The sequence below is a fragment of the Plecotus auritus genome (assembly GCF_963455305.1).
Source record: "Plecotus auritus genome assembly, chromosome: 5".
NCBI classification, from domain to species: domain Eukaryota; kingdom Metazoa; phylum Chordata; class Mammalia; order Chiroptera; family Vespertilionidae; genus Plecotus; species Plecotus auritus.
Genome location: NC_137776.1, coordinates 3,093,520 through 3,113,656, shown reverse-complemented (window position 1 = coordinate 3,113,656; position 20,137 = coordinate 3,093,520). Strand labels below are relative to the sequence as shown.

Below are 20,137 nucleotides of genomic sequence, written 5' to 3'. Positions count from 1 at the left end.
TAGTCAAGCATCTCTTTCTCCACATGGCCCTTTATCTCGCTATCGTGTACTTTCATATATACTGGCAGACACAGGGTAGAATGGCTTCTTTTTTTTACTGATTTCAGAGAGGAAAGGGGAGAGAGAGAGAGAGAGAGAGAGAGAGAGAGAGAGAGAGAGAGAGAAAGAGAGAATCATTGATCGGCTGCCTCCTACACGCCCCACACTGGGAATCGAGCCTACAGCCCGGGCATGGGCCCTGACTGGGAAATGAACTGACCTCCTGGTTCACAGGTCGACGCTCAACAACTGAGCCCCACCGGCCGGGCCGCATTGACTTCTCATGAGGTAACTGACTTACCCAGAGAAACTGTTTCCGTGGAGACAGAGGAGAGCTGCCAGGGTTCTGCGGCTGCCTTGGGAGGCAGGTAGACTCACTTCTGTTATCAACTAAAGGTCAGAGCAGTCATGAACCAGACCAGGCTGAAGACAGTGAATGGAGAGACTCCCCCTCTCGATGCAGGAATGTGTGGACAAGATGGTAACTACTAACTGTGCCATTTGGGAGCCAGCTACCTCAGCAACATTGAGAACATATAAACCCAACTTCTTAAAAAAAATGATGTCCCATAAGAAAAGCCTGTTTCTTCTGTCATTCATTTTTATGATCTAAATTACAGAACATAATTAAAATGCCTGTGAGAAAAGCCAGGTCTAACTTTCCAAAGTGGAGAACCATACACAGACTCATATTCTGATTAAATTTTAGTGTATGTTTGAGTTAAAAAATGTATTTGTATTCTATCTCAAGAGCCTAGCATCTGGCCAATGGATTAGGTTCGTCCTTATTAACACAACTGTGGTTCCTCACCCAGTAGTATAAGCATCACCTGAGAACCTGTTAGAACTGCAAAATGCCAGCCCCTATCCCAGACCTACTGAATACCCAGGTATTTTTACCAAACGCCCAGGAGGCTCACAGGCGTGCTGGTTAGAGAAGTGCTGCCGGGGCCATACCCTACGCCAGCACACGGCCTGCCCTCGGAGTTGTCACCTGGAGAACCAGAACATGCAGCACTCTTCTTCCACCTCTGGGAGCAGAAAGATTGCACTTGACTTTGGTTTTAATTGTGAAAATGGCGAAAACTTGATGGCTCCTATAACATCTTTGACAAGTTAGAAACTGCATGTGTTGAGAGGAAATCTTGTTTTTATCTGGAACATCAAGGATCATCACTATGTATATGGGAAAATGTTTGATCTAGAACAGATTTTTATGTGATTCGGGAAGCTAAGGAGAAAAGGCCAAAAAAATTGCATACTCCCAAGTAGATAATAAGTGCCTTATATACATTTAGCTATTTACATGTAAAAGCACATGGAATTTTTTTTTTTTTTTTTTGCTATCATTATCAGTGAATGACTTATAATACATAGATGCTCCTTGGCTTACATTAGGGTTACATCCGGATAAACCCATCACCAATTGAAAATATCCTAAGTCAAATGTGCACTTAATAAACCTAACCTCCCAAACCTCATAGCTCAGCCTTATCTACCTTAAATGTTGTCAGAACACAAACTAAAAACTGCTGGTAACATAGTACACTGTAAAGTAGCGGTTTTTTACCAACATGATCATGTGCCTGAGAGGGAGCCGGGGCTCACGGCTGCTGCCCACATCATGAGAGTATCATACAGCATACCGCCTACCACTAGCCCAGGGAAAGGTCAAAGTTCGAAAGTAGTTTCTACTGAAGGTGTATTGCTTTTGCATCATGGCTAGTCGAAAAATCCTAAGTTGAACCATTGTAACTTGGGGACCTACTGCGTTTTTGGGCAGAATAGCAACACTGTCTTGCAAGTTAATTTGCTATAATTGATCAATGTCTTTAGATAAAATAAAATTGAAAAATAAAGATGCCCTTCTAAATTAAATAATAAATTAACTTTTGAAAACATACCATTTTCTTCCAAAAATATGATCGATCCATTCACAATTTCTTGCCTGTTTCTTGTCATTCATTTTTATGATCTAAATTACAGAACATAATTAAAATGCCTGTGAGAAAGTTCTTAACAATCAAGTAAGTTCAACATTAAAGATAAGTCTAAATTTTTCAGACATTCCTTTGTCTTAAGCATCTAGACATAAATGCTACCTAAAAAATTGTATTTGAATATGTAAATCCTTTATAAATGAAGATCTTTCATTTAAGGGACAAATAGAAACTTTAGGTTGGTTTCCAAAAGGCCTCACATACAAGACTAGATTAAAATGTAAACACCAGATTCAATCATCTTTTAAAAAGATACTGAGTGGTTTTCGTAGCCTGCAAGGAACTCAGGACTGGCTGAGATCATACTGACTTCTTCGTACACAAAGGAATGGCAAATGACCTTCCATTCTTCCAGTAATCTGTTAGCACCATAAATTAACAGAATAAGGAGATACCAGTTTGGTTCTATTCTGGCATCGTCCCAGAGAATCTGAAGTGTACACTGCGAGGCGACGAGGGCCTCAATCACTGCCAGATAGACGTTGTTGCCACAGAGCCTTTCACTCAGTGTGGATCACACGTTGTCTGAATTCTCAGGTAGTCTACTCACTTGCTCTGACTTACATTTGGCTAAAGTATTCTGACCCTTATTGCGCACGTTCCTGATTCAAACTTCAATGGTTTTGCCAGCCGGTATGGCTCGGTGGTTGAGTGTTGACCCAGGAACCAGGAGGTCATGGTTCGATTCCTGGTCAGGGCACAGGCCTGGGTTGTGGGAGTGATCCCCAGTGTGGGGTGTGCAGGAGGCAGCCAATCAGTGATTCTTTCTCATCATTGATGTTTCTCTCCCTCCCTCCCTCTCTGAAATCAATAAAAATGTATTTAAAACACACACACAAAGTAATGTTTTTCACAACCCTTAGGATAAGATTTCCCCAATCCTTAGAGGCTTATGAGAACCTTTATGATCAAGGCACTGCCTATCACTCTAACCCACTCTCCATTTACTCAGGATCTAGTGATACAGAATTCCTTGCGCTCACCAATGAGCTGGCACCTCATGTTCCCTCTGCCTGAGAGACCCCCCTTTCCTTTCTTCCAATTTCTCCCATCAAGTTCTCCCAGTGGGGAGGGGATATCCCTTTATGCTCCCATAATATATACATGTCCTCAGAACATTTCACACCGCAGGTTTTTCTCCTCTGGAGGGCCGGGGATGTCTTCTCTCTACTGTGTTCAGCACCGAGTGTGACACTCACTGAACGGCGCTGACTAGGCACAGGGATGAGTACACCACTGATGTGCAGAGGGAGGGTTGTTACAGGGACTGCAAGTTCAGCTGCGGAGGGGGGAAGAAATCTGCGTTTCCTCGTATTCCTTTAAGAGATTTTATGGAAAAAGTGGGCCAGCTCAGGAGCACTTAAATATGGTCAGTAATGTAGTGGTAATTACCTGAAAAGAGGTCATTCCATTCCTGCTAATAAATATTCACAACAGAAAAGGGAAGAAACATTACTGAATCTTATGATTGTGTACATGGGGTCAAATTCAACATCTTCATTTCAGAGATGAAGAATTAAATGTCTAAAAGTATGGTCAGGGTGAGGGCTTAAATTTGAGTTTGTTTTTTTATTACAGAGATGGCAGATTTTAGTAAGAATCAGTAAGAAAAACTAAACTGGCCCTGATCCCGCCCACTGCTACTGCCCCAGACCCCCCCCTAGAAACAAACATTGCAGCCGAAGGTGATCTAACATCCCCAAGAGTGGCATCGGCAGTCCTTTATACTTTCATTTTCCCCACTTACGTTGACCCTAATGACTCTTGAGGACTTATTTTTCATTGCAGGTAGGTAACAGTGGTAAAGAACTCGAGTTCTGGCATAGGTCTCAATAATACCTACAACCCTAAATTTGCTGTGAAGATCAAACAAGATCATGCAAGGCAATGCACCATGTACCAGCAAACAGGTGGCAAATACCTGCTCTCATTACTGCGAACCTGACTGGCAGAACCCAGAACTGGAAAGAGAAATGTGCTTATTTATTCGCCCCAGAGGTCGTTGTAGGACGTCTTAATCACACACTGATTCGGCTAGAAAATGAGCCCAAAATTTCGCTCAGGGCTGGTACAAACGTAATGATGCAAATTTCATCATCCTCTGTATCTCCATGAGCTTTTCTCAATTTACCCACTAAATTAAAAAATATTCCTCCCAGAAAGGTCTCTCTGAGAAGGGCCCCCACTTTTTAAAGGGGTCAATGAGGAAAAAACAGTATTTGGGTTCTGGAAAACAAGGCAGTGTTGACAGGGAGAATTCCAGGTTTCACAACTTGCACCTTTTATATAACTCAAGGGTCTTAGCAATTAAAAAATTCTTTGAGAAATATGGGAGGTGGTGTGAGGGTGGAGATACTGTATCCTATAGTATATTTTACTTCATACAACAAACATATTCATTGGAAATCATGTTTTAATTTTTTATAAATGAAGTATTTTGATGAATTGTGGGACGCTTTTTGAAAGGACAAATGGGGAACAAATAATCTTAAATATTCTGTTAAAAATGTAGATCTTGCCCTAGCTGGTTTGGCTCAGTGAATAGAACATTGGCCTGTGGACTGTAAGATCCCAGGTTCGATTCCGGTCAAGGGCACAGGCCTGGGTTGTGGGCTCGATCCCCAGTGGGGGGTGTGCAGGAGTCAGCCAATCAGTGATTCTCTCTCATCACTGATGTTTCTCTTTCTCTCCCTTTCACTTCCCCTCTGAAATCAATATATTAAAAAAAAAAAATAGAACTTCCCATGCCCTCTGACAAATTTCAACCCCAAAGCCCAATAATGTCCATATAAGAGGTAAATGGCAGAATTTTCAGTTATCTTTTTTCTTCCTCTTCATTTTCTCACTTTGTCCCACTTCCTGTCCCACCAGCCTTTGAGCAAGGATTGACAACTTGTCAGATATGCCAGCTGAGTCTGTGACTTCTCCCTGCACAGGGCTGAGCCAGTACCTCAGTCAGCTCAGACTGCCTTAACAAATACTATAGACTAGTGACTTAAACTACAGGTATTCTGAGTTCTGGAGGCCAAATGTTCAAGATCAAGGTACAGTATGATTGGTTTCTGATGAAGGCCACCTTCTCTCCATACCTCACACTGGGGGAAGGGTGCCGGGAGGGAGAAACGGAGAACAAGGCAACTCTCTTATAAGGGCAATTCTGCCACAGTGACAGACCCCCTAGGACTTCCTCTAACCTAATTACCTCTTCAAATACCTCGCATGGGGGTTAGGACTACAATATATTAACTTGGGAGACACAGTTCATTTCATAGCACCTAGTAAATCAACCACCCAAGAATGCTATGGATTTTCAATTTTGTTGCTTACAACCAATTATTATAAAGGCTGGTTCTTCAAAATGAAATGAATAGTCTGTATTAGTTTATTTAAGTTTTCTACAGCCGGTAGATCTTAACAAGCCGGTAAATCTTCACTTAAAATAAGTGAACCAATGAACACTGTTCAGAGATAGTTCAAACACTGATTCGTATTCTTTATGACCAAATCAATTTCAGCAGTAACTAATTTTCTTAAGTGTTTAATCACATAGCTTCTGGAAGATGAGTTAAATGATGAAAAAATGGGCGACCGTGAACACACCCTTTAATTTCATCTCCAAACTGCTGCTTCATTCTGTAGATCATGTCTTGGATGTCCTCCTTGGGTAAGTACATGGGTAACTGTCTGGAGAGACGCACCGCTTCTCCCTATGGAGAGAGAGCCATATATTTTTACTGTGATACACCGGAAGCAGAAATATGTTATTCCTGGCAAGAAGGAAGATAGGATATTGATTATATTCTTTTTTATTATTCATTTGCTCAACAAATATTTATTAAACACCAATTACGTGCTAGTCATTTTTGTAGGTTACAGGAATACAGCAGAGAACAAGACAAACCAGATCCTGGCTCTTGTGAAATTTACATTCTAGTTCAAAGAAACAGAAAACAGAAAAGACAAAGAAAACTGCAGTAACATGTACAAAATTAAACTGAGCAACATGAAAGAAAGTAATCGTGGGGTTAGGAAAAGCTTTCTTGAGGTGATGCAAGTATCCCGGGTAAAGAAAAGCATTTAGAGGAACAGAAAGAATCAAGTGAGCCGTGTAAGTACAGCCTCATTACCAAAGGGGAGAGGGGAGGAAGAAAGGGAGGGAAGCGAGGGGCACATCACCCTTTAAGACGGGTGAGCAGTTTGGTTTTCATCAGAATGCACAGGGAAATAACCAGAGGGTTTTAAGCAAGAGCCTGACGTGGCTTTTACAAGTCACATCTGGCTGCTGTGTGAAGCGTGGCTTGAGGCAATCACTGCAGTCCTAGGGAGGGTCTGACTAGGGTGACTGAGTGGACGCGGAGGGCGGTGTAAAGACTCCTGGCACGAGGTGGAGGTAGCCCAGACTACTGATGACCCGGTCATGAGGGCTGCAGAGTGAAGGACCAGGTCCGCATTTTTGGTGTGGGAACGCTGTTTTCAGAGAGTGAAGACTGAGAGTTTGGGGATAAAATGGTATTAGTAAAGCTGGCTTCTTTTAAGATTAAAAAAAAAAATTGTACTTTGAAGATTTTATTTTATTTATTTATTTATTTTAAAATATATTTTCATTGATTTTTTACAGAGAGGAAGGAAGAGGGATAGAGAGTTAGAAACATCGATGAGAGAGAAACATCCATCAGCTGCCTCCTGCACACCCCCCACTGGGGATGTGCCCGCAACCAAGGTACATGCCCTTGACCGGAATCGAACCTGGGACCTTTCAGTCCGCAGGCTGACGCTCTATCCACTGAGCCTAACCGGTTTTGGGCTACTTCGAAGATTTTAAATCCTAACATTATTCTAACCACACAGCCTCTCCTATTATACTCCCAACCATCCTACGCCTTTATTCCAACGAAACCTATTCTTCTTCTTCACTTTGACCTTTAACCTCTACAAGCCCTCCTTATTCTCCTGGTCCACCAGCAAGCACCCTTCTGTTATCTTCCCCTACATAAGGTACGAGTAGTGAGTAAGAAATAAAGGACACTGTATCTAGCTTCCTGCATTCCTGATAGACTCCTACTAAATCTACAGGCAGATGCCCAGGAGAATGTAACTAATCTCTCCCTCTCACACCTAGAATGGCTTCTTGTCTCATAATGTGTTCAAACTCCTGCACACACCCTCTTGCTCTCCCACCAGCCATGCTGCTCCGCTCCACGTCTGGGTACACGCTGCCGAGCACTGCTGGAAAGTGAGAACACTCCTGGCTGGATCCACACCGATGCCAGCTCTTAGGAGCCCCAGTGCCGCCTGGAAAGCGTCCTCTTGTCTCATCCACCGTCCTGCAGAGTGCCGACAGCTCTTACTTTCCTATCTGTTCTCCTCTTCCCAGACCCCCAGTGCCTCTCTGCCCCGTCACTCGCAGCAGATAACTCTCCCAGTCCTTTACCACGTGAATCATACATGACTTCTCTCAAGTTTACCTCAAAGCATTTACATTCACTTTCCCTCCCCTCCTGATTCAGAGAACCGTTTCTCCTTTCTAAAGTTTTATCACGTTGTATCTTCCTTCCTGCCTCTTTCGGAAAATCTACTCTCCAACCTTTCGTAGTCAATGTTTTCTACCAAATTCATACAAACAGGCTAACACCTCTCCTCTTCCTGTCAATGTTTTCTACCAAATTCATACAAACAGGCTAACACCTCTCCTCTTCCTGTCACCACCACGCGACTTGCTGCCCACTGTTTCCACCACTGACAAACGTCTTTCATCCCTATCTTCCACTGTGGCTCTCTCTCTCCAAGGTTCTCACTTCCACTCAGCAGTCACACCTAACGGTCTTCCAGCAGCTATTACCCTATGAAGAATGTAATACTGACATTTAAATTTCTTTCTTCCCTTGAGCCCCCCTCTTGGTTCTCCTTTCACTGTTCTAGCTTTCTCTGTTTCACCTAATTCAACCTGACCTTAAATGAAGCATGCCTGTGGTTGTGGTTCTGATAGGAGTTCTCTTTATCCTCGACTATCTTCCTTTAAGAATCACACCCACTATTACCTTAATATAATGGCAGGTACAATAGCAGTAAAAATATCTGTATCTAATCCCAAACACTTTCTTGCATTATTTCTGAAATCTTACTTCTTCCCAAATGGTTCTTCAATACACAAACATGACCCACAACTCCTTCACGCACACTCTCTGATAAGTCCATGAAGCATTTTCCATCCCTAGAAACTGGCAATGTTGAATTGCCCCGTATGGGCTGGGAAATTCCAAAGACAGAGCTCCTGAAGCACTCACAGAATGCCGTGAATACAACCTTCAGAAAAGGTTAGAAGTGGACTTCCCTGCTGAGGAAGCCTGACCCTCAGCATGCAACGGGCAGACCAGGATTAAAGTCTAAAACAAAAACAGCTCATTTTTTTTTTTAAAGGGAGAAAATAAATTTTACTGAAGATAAGGTTCACTTTAAAAATAATACCAGTCAATCTTGAGGGATAAAGGCTCAAATAGAGACAATTACTATTGTTCTCCCTCCACTATTAAATTTGGACATTTAAGAGTTTATAATCTTCCTCCACCCTCTCTTACAACATATTTTTTATTGTTGCTAGTATTGTAGATGTCTCCCATTCCCCACCCTTTATCTCTATTACTTTTGAATTTATTTTTTAGCCCACTGCTGCGTATCTCATTTGTGCTAGAAAATTGTAATTTCCATTTACTTAATAATCTACCTCTTTCATTTTCTTTCTCCTCTTTTGCTCTTGAAAAATCACATTATAGTTCTTTTTACACAAGTATTTGGTATTAAGATGGAGCAATTTTGAATCCCTTCTGAAAAAACAAAAACAACACAACAAAAAGAACTTCACTGCAGAGTCTCATGCATAAGGCTCTTCCTCAATATGTACTCAAGGAATAATGTTACAGTAAGAATCCATCACAGTATACCACAACCAGCTATTTTAAAGGAGTTTTCTTTTGTTTTAATAGTATTTCCCTCTTGCAAGCAATAATAAACCTTATAGAAACTTTACTATTTTGAAACCATTTATTATTTTATTAAGGAACAGTTAAGTATCTTAAAACCTTAGCCAATCTACATAATTGAATAATGCATACCTCTAAATAACTTATCACTTTGCGAGGTCTACATTCATAAACTTCTTTTGCATTTTTGTTGGCTATAGCATTAAGAATTTCTTTTAAATCCATCACGCCATAGAATGGAAGACAGTTAGCCATTCCCTCTATTTCTAAGTAGTTTTCAGCAATGGAAACTCCTGAAAGAAAAAAAAAACAAAACACCAAAAGAAATACCATATTTATCGTTAGTTTAGTTGTGTTTGAATTATATTCCAGAATATACCTATTAAAAACAAAACCACTGTTTGAGTATTTAGTGAACCTTCACAGAATGCAATAGAGTCAGGACAAAGTTTTGTTCCTTAGTTGGGAGAACAAATAATAATTTCCCACAGGATTTCCCATTTCCAGTAAGTCATAGTGTTTGTAGAAACCACATGAGCTTTGTATCATTTAATCCCAATGACTGCTGTTCTGTTCCCTGCATTTGTTTAGAAGATTTCCTTCTTTCGAGAGAAAATGGAGTCCCGTGATGTTTATTAAAACAAAAACTGCTTTAAGTGTTTTCACAACTGCTGCTGTTCAAGTTCAAGCCTACTGGTTTAATACCTAACTTAAAGGCGTGGCTTATTTCAATGATTATTTTAACTTACAAATTATAAAAATACACAGGAATTTTCTTTTTCAGCTTTACTGAAATATAACTGACATAACATTATGTAAGTTTAAGGTATACCAAGTACTGCTTTGATATACGTATGTTGCAAAATGGTGACCACCATAGTGAGTAGCTTATTAATATACTAGGGGCCCAATGCACGAAATTTGTGCGAGAGTAGGCCTTCCTTCCCCCGGCTGCCCGCACCGGCTTCCCTCTGGCCGCTGGCAGGCACCCGGGACCCGGGCTTCCCTCCATCCAGCCGCCGGCAGGCACCCGGGACCTGGGCTTCCCTCCATCCAGGCGCCGGCAGGCACCCGGGACCCGAGCTTCCCTCTGGCCGCCGGCAGGCACCCGGGACCCGGGCTTCCCTTGCAGCCCCGGCTTCGTCTGAAAAGACGTTTGATCTAATTAGCATATTATGCTTTTATTATGATAGATTATTATATAGTAGTAGTTTGAGGAAATGAAATGCTAATGTCTATTCAATATATTTTATTAGGACAATGTGTAAAACTGACATGTTATATATTATTTAAGCTATTCTAAATAATTTAATGATTAAAATAAAACTAAAAACTAGCTATATCACTGAATATAAAACTAGGTAAAATATTCATAATAGCATATATTCACTCCAAAGCATCAAATTTTGCATTAGAATGCATGTTATGATTTTGGAAGATAGCAGAGTTGTTTTCTTTGGCTGTATCTGTGTGACACTATTCTTAATATTGAAGTCCATCGACGGTTACTTTGAAGTAAAGAAAAGAGACAGTCCAAAGCTGGAAAGTGGTATAAGTGAGCTATAAATGGATGGACAAAAACAAAAAAGAGGAGTGATGTGGCTTGAAGAGTTTCAGACCCTGATTTGGCGATGATCCTATCCCTCGCCTGTTCTCGCTTGGGCCAGTTCCTTGACGGGGTCGGCAGAGGCAATAGCGGTACACTGAACGGAGCAGGCACCCTGTACACTGAACAGAGCAGGCACCCTGTACACTGAACAGAGCAGGCACCCTAACGCTCCTGCTGGGAAACCACTGACGTCTAGAGTAAGAACATGTAAGATCAGCCGGTAAGTGATAAAATGCAGACTTTGGAGAATGGAAACAAAATGAGAGTGTGAGCAACCGGGGGAACTTAAACAGGACTTGAAACAGGAGTTAGATAGGCAGAGAGGAGGTAGCAGAATATTCTAGTTCACGTCTTACATATATAGAGAGATGGAAATTCACAAAAATATCCGTCAAGAGACTTGTTACCAATATGATTTGATTGAAAAGTCTAATGCCGACTATATTTGCCCTGAAAAACTACACATTTCAGAGGATTACTTGTGGACATGGGTAAAAAGCATCTGGCAACAGATGAGGAAATCGAGCACTATTTTAATCTCTGTGCTTGCAAAATTCAGATATAAAAAACTTAGATACCTGGGACCACGTAACTATAAACTTTCAAGACATTGCCATAAAATTCTGTGAAATGCTTCCTAATTTTCAAAGAAAATACTTCACATTAATACGTGGTTTGACAAGTTTTCACTTCCTAAAATACGGAATTCTTATTGATGCAGAACAAAAAACTGTGCCACTAATAAGCAAAGTTTTAGGGTCACATTCAGAATCTTTTCCCTCAAAGTCAGATGTGTTCTTCCCATCTTTCACTGCCTGTATCCAAAGATGTTTTGTAAAAACTGGCAAATTGTTGACCCAACGTTAAGTCCAATACAACAAAACTCTCGCTAAAAGAAAAAGAAACGGGCTTTAAGAAACACACCGCAAAAAATTAATAAAGGAAAATAACCAAAAAATTAAGAAAGAAAACGTGAAGGTTTTTAATTTGATCTGTTATTGACAAGAGATGCTCATGATAACCTGTTAATTTCAAACGAATCAAGTCAGTTTGCAGGTGAATTTTTACACCTTCGGTGCCATGCAAAAGTACTGGCTTTCAGTCAGACTTCAAAAACGCTATCCAAGCTAAGAGCTGACAGCATCGGTCAGAACTCACTGGGAAGCTCAGAAACAAACATGCTCTTGGAATAGACAGGGCAGTTACCCTAAATTGTTTTTAAAAAATTGCTGACATCTTTCAAGAAAAAAATGGCACCAGCCACCAACACCAAAGAGTTAATTAGGAAAGTAGATTAAGTCAAGAAAAAATGTCTTCCTACACACACACACCTTGTTTCACACTGCAAATAAATTAACAATGTGCCAGGGTCCTGAAGGAGATTTCTAGAAGGACTGAAAGAAATGACTGTACGTCAGTTCAGGCCGGAGAGGAGTGCAAAAGGATGGGAAGAAGAGAGCATCTGAACACCTATCATTCCACTGCGACACACTATGCCGGCCGATTAGGTAAGTGCTTTGGTTCGTTGCTCACTACTTCATGATGTAAATACCTCAATTTTAATAGGGAAGCAATATAACAAATTCATTAACAGCCGGGCTCTAAAAGATAGATTACGTGGGTTCGAATCCTGGTTCTACCTCTGTGAACCTTTAAGCAAATTTAACTTCTCTGAGCTTTGATTTTATCACCTATAAAACGGGGACAGCAATAGAGCCTACTTCATAGGGCTATTAGAATAATAAACTAATACATTTAATATTAAGAATATGCAATAATTACTAGTTGTTATTGATGAAGAAATATCTAGGCTAACTCACTTTCCCACAAACAGTGTTTAAAAGGCAGAGTTGGAATTTGGACACTCTTTACTCCAAATCTCACTATCCAAGACCAAGGCAGTGAGTAGGTAAGAAGTTTAGGTAGGTATCCTTAAAACTGAAAAAGCCAAGTAAAACTGAAGTTTAGAACACCAAACTAATTTCAGTTTATACCCAACTTCATGGTTTTGTACATTGCTTTCACTTATTTTCTTTTGAGATCTCAGTAAAACATTCCTTTAAAAATCGTCAGCACTGTTTTGGTTGAACTTTGTTTTTCTACACTTCGGTCACAAGCTTAGGAGTGGGTGGAAGAAGGAACAGTATTGTCACGCTTGGTGCTGCCTTTGTGACCCCTGGTGCCAATTTAGGAAGCGAGGACAGAAGGCGGTGCAGTCCGGAAACTATGAAAGAACAGAGAAGGGCCTTGCCAGCCAGGAAAAACTGAAGTCTCCCCGCCAGGGGAGCCTTTTCTCTCCCCACCAGTGAATTTCCACACCAACCAACAGTGCTATCACAGTCTTTTAGTAAAGCCAGGGATCACATCACCCGCTCTCCGACGAGTAAGAGGGCTGGGGTGCACATGCAAACGCAGAGCAACAGCACGGTTTAAGAAAAAGAACAAGGCCCATTTTTGTGAGGTCACTCCAGGAGCTGCCTATTTACCTCTGTTTTATCATCTCAATGAGCATTAATAACTAGTTAGAGCAGGCATTTGAATACTGTGACAAAGAATGGCAAAAGTTAAAACTACCTGATTAGTGATGGAAATGCCAATTCAGGCCAACAGAATGAGATACCAAACTTACTTCAGACAGATGTGACATGTCTGAAATATGGCTGTTTTTGCCTGGCTGACGTGCTTTTAGTGAGACAAAAATACACCGTGATACCTCTAAATTATGAAACCCAAATGTGTCTCCTGGAACAAGATTTATTTTTCCAAGTCAAGAAATATTAAACCACATCATACCTGGTATCAATTTTATCTTGAAACCGTTTGCTGTAAGACGAGGATCGGACAGGTAAGTTGATCCACTGTAGCTTTGGTCACCTGCTGTCATTTTATATAAAATCTCTAAATAATGAGATCCATTAAAAAGACTGAAAAAGAAATAATGGTCCTTTAACTTATTAAATATGTAAAATAAAATTTAAAATTTTATGGGAAGTAGTTAATCTAAGGGCCTTTTAAAAAGTGTTATTAGTAACCAAAACACAAAGGTCTGAGTAACCCTGTAGGAAGTTTATTTTTTACATTTCTGTTACTATTTTATAGAAGACTACCACATACACCATCCAGGAGAAAGAACAGATAGAAAAGACAGCTTCTATCTTCTACAATGTTATAAATAAAATGTAAAATAAAAGGGTGCTCCCTCAATATAATACAAATGAAAACTATACCTATAAATGCATTTATACCTCTAAACAGACACATAATATACTGCCAATCTACTCAAGTGGTACAGCCTACATAATTTCCAGTTGTTAGTCAATAGTAAACAGATAAGCACATGTAACTTCTCCCGGGAAGGTATAAATTCAGTAATTCGGAGCCGGGGAGAGCGTCCTTCAGGCCTGGCATGTTTGCCAACAGTGGCGTGTGAGTGGCACAGGCGTTAAGCAGATCCTGAGGTAGCCAAAGGTTCTCTAGGGCACACGTTAGCCTTTGCTGTTGGTTATGGGCTCAGAGCGCTCCAACATGTCACTACAATGCAGTGTCTGCTGCGGCTGGCACGTGAGCAGTTACCGTTTTCCCATTCAGTCAATGAATGTTGGAGTGCCTATCAAGTGACAGACACTGTCTTAGGTGAGCAGGGCTCTGTTCTATGTTTCTGTACAAGATTTTAAGCGGCTGCTTCTTCATTACAACCCTGGACCCTAGGAAAAGTAGATGAATAGATGATGTTTTTGCTTATCATCTCTGAAAGGTAAAGGACCCCACTGGCTATGACAGCGGATGTCACAGAGTGAAAACTCTGGCTACATTCAGAAAGTCAAGCCAAGAGCCAGTGGTGCTGAGGATACAGCACAGGAGCCAATGGCGCAGGCCCTACAGTCACTGTCCAGACCAGCCGTGGGCAAACTACGGCCCGCGGGCCGGATCCGGCTGTTCTATCCGGTTCTCTTGCTCTCCCCTCCGCTCCTTTACTTTGAATTTATATTAGTTCACACAAACACTCCATCCATGCTTTTGTTCCGGCCCTCCGGTCCAGTTTAAGAACCCATGGTGGCCCTCGAGTCACAAAGTTTGCCCACCCCTGGTAGACCCACCTATGGATTAGCCATGGGAGCCTAGGTCAGTTACTAACAGTTCTAGGCTCAGTTTCCCCACCTATCAACATGGATAATGACAGCACCCAGCTCTCATCAGGTATGAAGATCATGAAAGCAAAGGGCTTAGTACAGCTCTTTCATAAGGAAGTGCTCCATAAACATCGGCCATGGTTGAGCTCCTACTGTTTTATAGCTCTCTAAATTGCTCCCTTCAGAGATAAGCTACACAACCCTCAGGAGGATTCTAGTGAGAAAACTGAGCCCAATCCAAAATTACTAACTGTAATGGGGACGCCACATTCCAGAAAACTCCAGATACACCCTAGCTCTTTTTAAGGAAATAAAGAGAAAAGTATCAGATATTTGAACTGTTTTAATTCAGCTTAAGGCTGCTTTAATTCTTTTTCTGATGCTTCTTTTGACAGTCCTAAGTCAATCTATACTATGATGCTGGATTTTAGTTAATGTGATTATTATAGCCTTATTTATAAAAGATAGCTTTAACAAATGTTGTTCTGTCCCATTTATTTTCCTTCTGGTGACAGGGTCTTTAACACAAAGGTTTTAATATATTTTACAAGTAATTTTTTATTTATTCTTAGAAGTCTGAAAGAACTATCTGCGGATGTATCCTAGAAAACAAATCCCAATTATCTTTCCATTTCAGGTTTTTATTTCCTTTGATGTACCTGTGATTCTTGTCTACCTGTGTCACACTAAAAAAGAAATATTAAGTATAAAAAAGGGAAATATTAATGTTATTAGCTATTCATTTTTACAGAAAATAATTTGCTCATATAGGATGTAAAAAAGAAACTCCCTGTTTTAAAATCTATAATAGCCCTAGCTGGTTTGGCTCAGTGGATGGAGCGTTGGCCTGAGGACTGAAGGGTCCCCGGTTCGATTCCGGTCAAAGGCACATTCCTGGGTTGTGGGCTTGATCCCCAGCCCCAGTGGGGGGCATGCAGAAGGCAGATGATCAATGATTCTCTTATCATTGATGTTTCTCTCTCTCTCTCCCTCTCCCTTCCTCTCTTGAAATCCATAAAAATATATTTTAAAAAATAAAATAAAATTAGTTCCAAAATAATAACCAATGGATGAAACATTAGATGGAAAGGTTGATAGGGAACTTAAGGTGGAAGGTCAGGCTGCCCCTGCTGACCCAGTGACAAGTGCCTTTGATGGGATGAAATATACAGCACACGGCACCGTCTATGAAGCAGTCTCATCAGAAAGTGGAATCTAAATCCATTCAATCCTCCTGAGCTAACTTCCACTGAAATACAGGAGAGGGAAAAACAAGTTGGCCGCCATCTCATGGAAGCAAAGAGACAAATGGAGACTAGACATTCCAATGAACAAGTGTCGGTATTAATAACAAGTTAATGATGAGGTATTAAGATAGATTTGTGAGCATACCAAAATGTAATGGTTGGACTTGGACTAGACTCTAGTCACTAGATACAAATTGAAAATTTTAAAACTATAGGGAAGACATTTTGAGACAATGAGGAACAATTCCAAGGAATTATTATTGTGTAAGTTATGACAAAGGCACTGTGGTTAGCTAAGAAAATAGCCATTTTTGAGAGAGATATAGTGAAAGACATATGGGTGGGAATTGTTCTAAAATACGTTAGCAAAGGAAAGAAAATATGCATATATATATATGCATACACACACCCATACATGGGCAAACAGAGTAAAGGTGGCAAAATCTGGAAAATGGTTGATAAAGGTGTTCATTGTACCATTCTATTTTGGCATGTTCTTTAAATGTCTAAGGGCACACAACAAAGAAGAATTATGGCAACCGCACTTCAAAATTACCCTAGGTAAGTTACTAATGTACAGGAGGAGAATTAAGCTTCATATTGACTAATTGCAGAACTACGTAGAATATTTTAAAATTATTTACTTAAAAGCAATTACTTCCACTGAATATAAGAAATGAAGTTTTTAAAAGATTTCTTTAAATAAACACCACTTTTCCCTACTAGGACACACTTTCAACTTTTTACCTCAAATTTCTAATCTAGTATGGATTAATAAATGTTTTTAGAGTAAAAAATATGATATTACTTCACCATACCTCTCTGTTAATATAATTGGTTTTTCCAATGGTTCTGCAGGAAGTTTATGATTCTCAAGAAGTCTTTTAAATAGCAGGGCTTCTTCCACTCTATATGGATTTAACAACATTACCTCTGTTTGGGATGTAACTAGCCATCCATCAGGAAACTTGAGATTGTGGATTAAGCAAAGTTCGTCCTTTTCTTCTAGTTCAAATTTCTTGTGTTTCTCTACATTTTTTTTAAAGTTTTCCATAGAAAAGTGAATTTGAACTATTTTAATGGTTTGACTCTTTTTTTTTTCAATCTGGGACTGGAAAAGCTCATCAAGTTTTGGCTGATTAGATAATGACGTTTTCAACTTGTGCTTCTGTGCCAAACTCCATGAGCTTGTGGGTTTTATTCTTTTTCTGCCATCTTGTAGTGAGGTTTGTGACTCCTGTTCAATGGCTCTCTTGATTTGCCTATTGTATCGTTCCAAGTCTTTAGTTGCCCTCTCTTCATATCTATGAATAGATAAAGAGAACTAATGAGTTCATAATCAGAAATACATTAACCATCTGAAATAAATTCTATAAAAAACTAGTGGCCCGATGCATGAATTTGTGCACATTGGAAGGAAATTAGAAGAAATATTTTAATATCACTATTTGCCCTTTCTCTATAATAGAAGTGTCAACCAAATTCACGATCGACAATAACAGATCGAAACACGTGCGTGTGATTGGCGCAAGAGCTTTATATGTATCATGCATGCACGAGTCAACTTAGCCTTTTATAGATATAGAATAAACTTGCTTAATTGGACCTGCTCTCTGATTTAGCTAAACTTCTTCCAGCCCAGTGAAGCACCCCAACTTCTCTTTCAGGTAATTGTCATCAACACAGCAGTAAATATCAACACAAAGCAGATTATTATTATAGATCACGCAGGAAGAACAAGGGGTGAAATATTTAACTGCAGTAGTGTTTGACTATATTCTGTGCAGTGAGAAAACCTTAAGTTATTTTCAAGATCCACCATTTCTTACTTCTTTTAAGCTTTCTAAATCTCCGTTTTCCAGCTAATGAAAATAGGATTCCACCGAGTCGACTATCTACCTACTCTAGGACTTCTGTAAGGATTAAATGAGATGAGGCACAGAAGATGCTTCACAGACATTTGCTTAAAGTATAAAATGTTTCCACCTGGTTATAAAGCAAGTCGTGTTCCTGGGCTGAAGAAACTCCAAGGAGGCTAGTTGCTAGGGAGAGGAAGCCTGGCGTTGCTATGTGACATCATTACCCAGCACCCACAGCGACCGTTTCTGGGCTGGGCTGTGGGCCGCATTTTGCACCATGGGGTCTTGGCAGCATTGGCTGCAATTTGGTGGGGTGTCGCTCCATGGTGGTGGCGGGCCTGGGTCCCACTTGGGGGAAGCCGAGTGTTGCTTTGTTGGTCAGGTCTGCGGTGTCATTTTTCTGTAAATGGCCAGAGCACGTCATGGCAGCTCCTGCGTTGAGCATCTGCCCTGGTGGTCAGTGCGGGTCACAGAGACTGGATGGCCACTGCATTTTATATGTAGAGATACAGCTGACATCCCAGCTGGGAATTGTGAAGGAGCTACATTGGACTACCTCATATATGAACAAAACAGACACCACCCATTTAACGTAGGCACTGAAGGGCAGTCACAAACAGGCAGAAACGATAATGGATTCACCCCTTGGATAAAGAGAACCACACTGATACAGCCTTTACCCAGAGAGCAGGTCCCAGCATGAAGAGGAGGCGCAAGAACCGCCATTGGAAAGCTGCACTGCCCTTAGCTTGGGTCCCCAGAACACAGAGCTAGCTCCCTGCTCCCAAAACAACCGAAAACGGAGGGAGAAAATCCCGTGTGTGGGAACCCAGAGGAAAACAATCACTAGAAGGCTCAATGAGCTAAACAGATATTTCAGTGGCTGCCTAATGCAATGAGAGAGAGAGAGAAAGAGAGAGAGAGAGAGAGAGAGAGAGAGAGAGAGTGTTTGGAGTTTGAATTCCACAGAATTAGATGGCATAGTAAACACTTTAGGCTTTCAATTAAAACTGAAGGAAGACCACATTTTAGAGGTAATAAAAAAACAACTGTCCTGTAACTGTGGAAGCTGCCCTAGGACTAAAGGCAAAATTCAGTCTCCCTACTGAAGTGTAAACCAAAGCTTCCATAAGCTCAAGGTTATCTGTCAATAATTTAAATGCCTGGCAGAACCAAAACCAACATTTTTCAGAAGAAAACAGAATCCAGAGTTTCTACAACGTATCAGCTACAAGGTCCATTATACAATCAAAAGCTATCATTCAACCAATAAAAAACAGGAAAATATGATTCATGGTCAAGAAAAAAAAGTGATCAGTAGAAACCAACCTCAAGATGGCTCAAATGTTGGAATTTGCAAAATAAATAATAACAGTTTTTTATAAATATTTAAGGTCTTAAAGGAAAAGATGATCATCATGAGAGAATAGAAGGGGGTATCTCAACAGAGAAGGAAAATTATCAAAAGTATAAAATGGAAATTCTAGAACTAAGAAACACAATATCTAAAATGAAAAATTTACTGGGTAGGCTTAACAGCAGGTCAGAGATGGAAAAAAAAAGGGTCAGTAAAACAGAATACAGATCAATAGAAATTATCCAATCTGAACAACAGAGAGAAAAGTGATTGGAGATTGAAAAAACACCTTAGTGACTTATGGCACAAACAGCAAGCCAAAATATAAGTAACTTATAAGCAATAAAAGTGAGGGGCGAAAAACATTTGAAGAAATGAAATTATGGCTGACACAACCAATTTGGAGACACACAACATTTTACATATCCAAGGTCAGTAAACTCCAAGCATGATAAATCCAAAGAAATCCACAGCTAAGTATATTAGAATCCTAACTGCTGAAAACCAAAATAAAGATAAAGCAGTCAAAGGAGAAAAAGATATTAACTGCTAAAAACCAAAGGTAATAATAATGCTCTGAAACAAGTTAGATAAAAAAACAACAGACATTACAAAACAAACAAAAAAAAACACCACAATAAAAATAGACATTTTCAGAAAAAAAATGTTGAGAATCTATTTTCAGCATCATTGTACTATTGGGTAATGACACCAAATGAATACTCAGAAATAATGAACAGCAGAAATGGTAACTGTGTAGGTAAATAGAAAAAAAAAATCTTTAAAAAATGTTATTTTTGAAAGGTAACTTTAAACTTAAAAATATATTATTTTAAAGTGAGGTTTATATTGTATGTAGATATAAAATATATGACACCACCTGCAGAAAGGACAAGAGTGGTAAATGGCATTATACTTG

The 20,137-nt window shown here is 40.1% G+C and overlaps 1 protein-coding gene across 10 annotated transcripts in view; it reads right to left on the bottom strand.

Moving 5' to 3' along the window:
• Positions 1–20,137, bottom strand: part of PMS1 (PMS1 homolog 1, mismatch repair system component) — a 106,161-nt gene that overhangs the window by 29,458 nt on the left and 56,566 nt on the right. For 2 of the 10 annotated variants that reach the window (XR_013960553.1, XM_080667302.1), the window contains exons 10-13: positions 16,821–17,306; positions 13,419–13,549; positions 9,149–9,309; positions 5,640–5,746 (exon numbers count right to left, since the gene is read on the bottom strand). Coding sequence is in view for 7 of the 10 variants with exons in the window: in XM_080667302.1 (XP_080523428.1) it covers positions 5,640–5,746; positions 9,149–9,309; positions 13,419–13,549; positions 16,821–17,306 (885 nt within the window). In the remaining 3 variants the exon portion in view is untranslated. Of the gene's footprint in view, positions 1–1,381; positions 2,015–5,403; positions 5,747–9,148; positions 9,310–13,418; positions 13,550–16,820; positions 17,307–20,137 lie in introns of those variants that run through there. The other 8 variants (XM_080667304.1, XM_080667301.1, XR_013960554.1 and 5 more) reach the window with 6 other exon arrangements.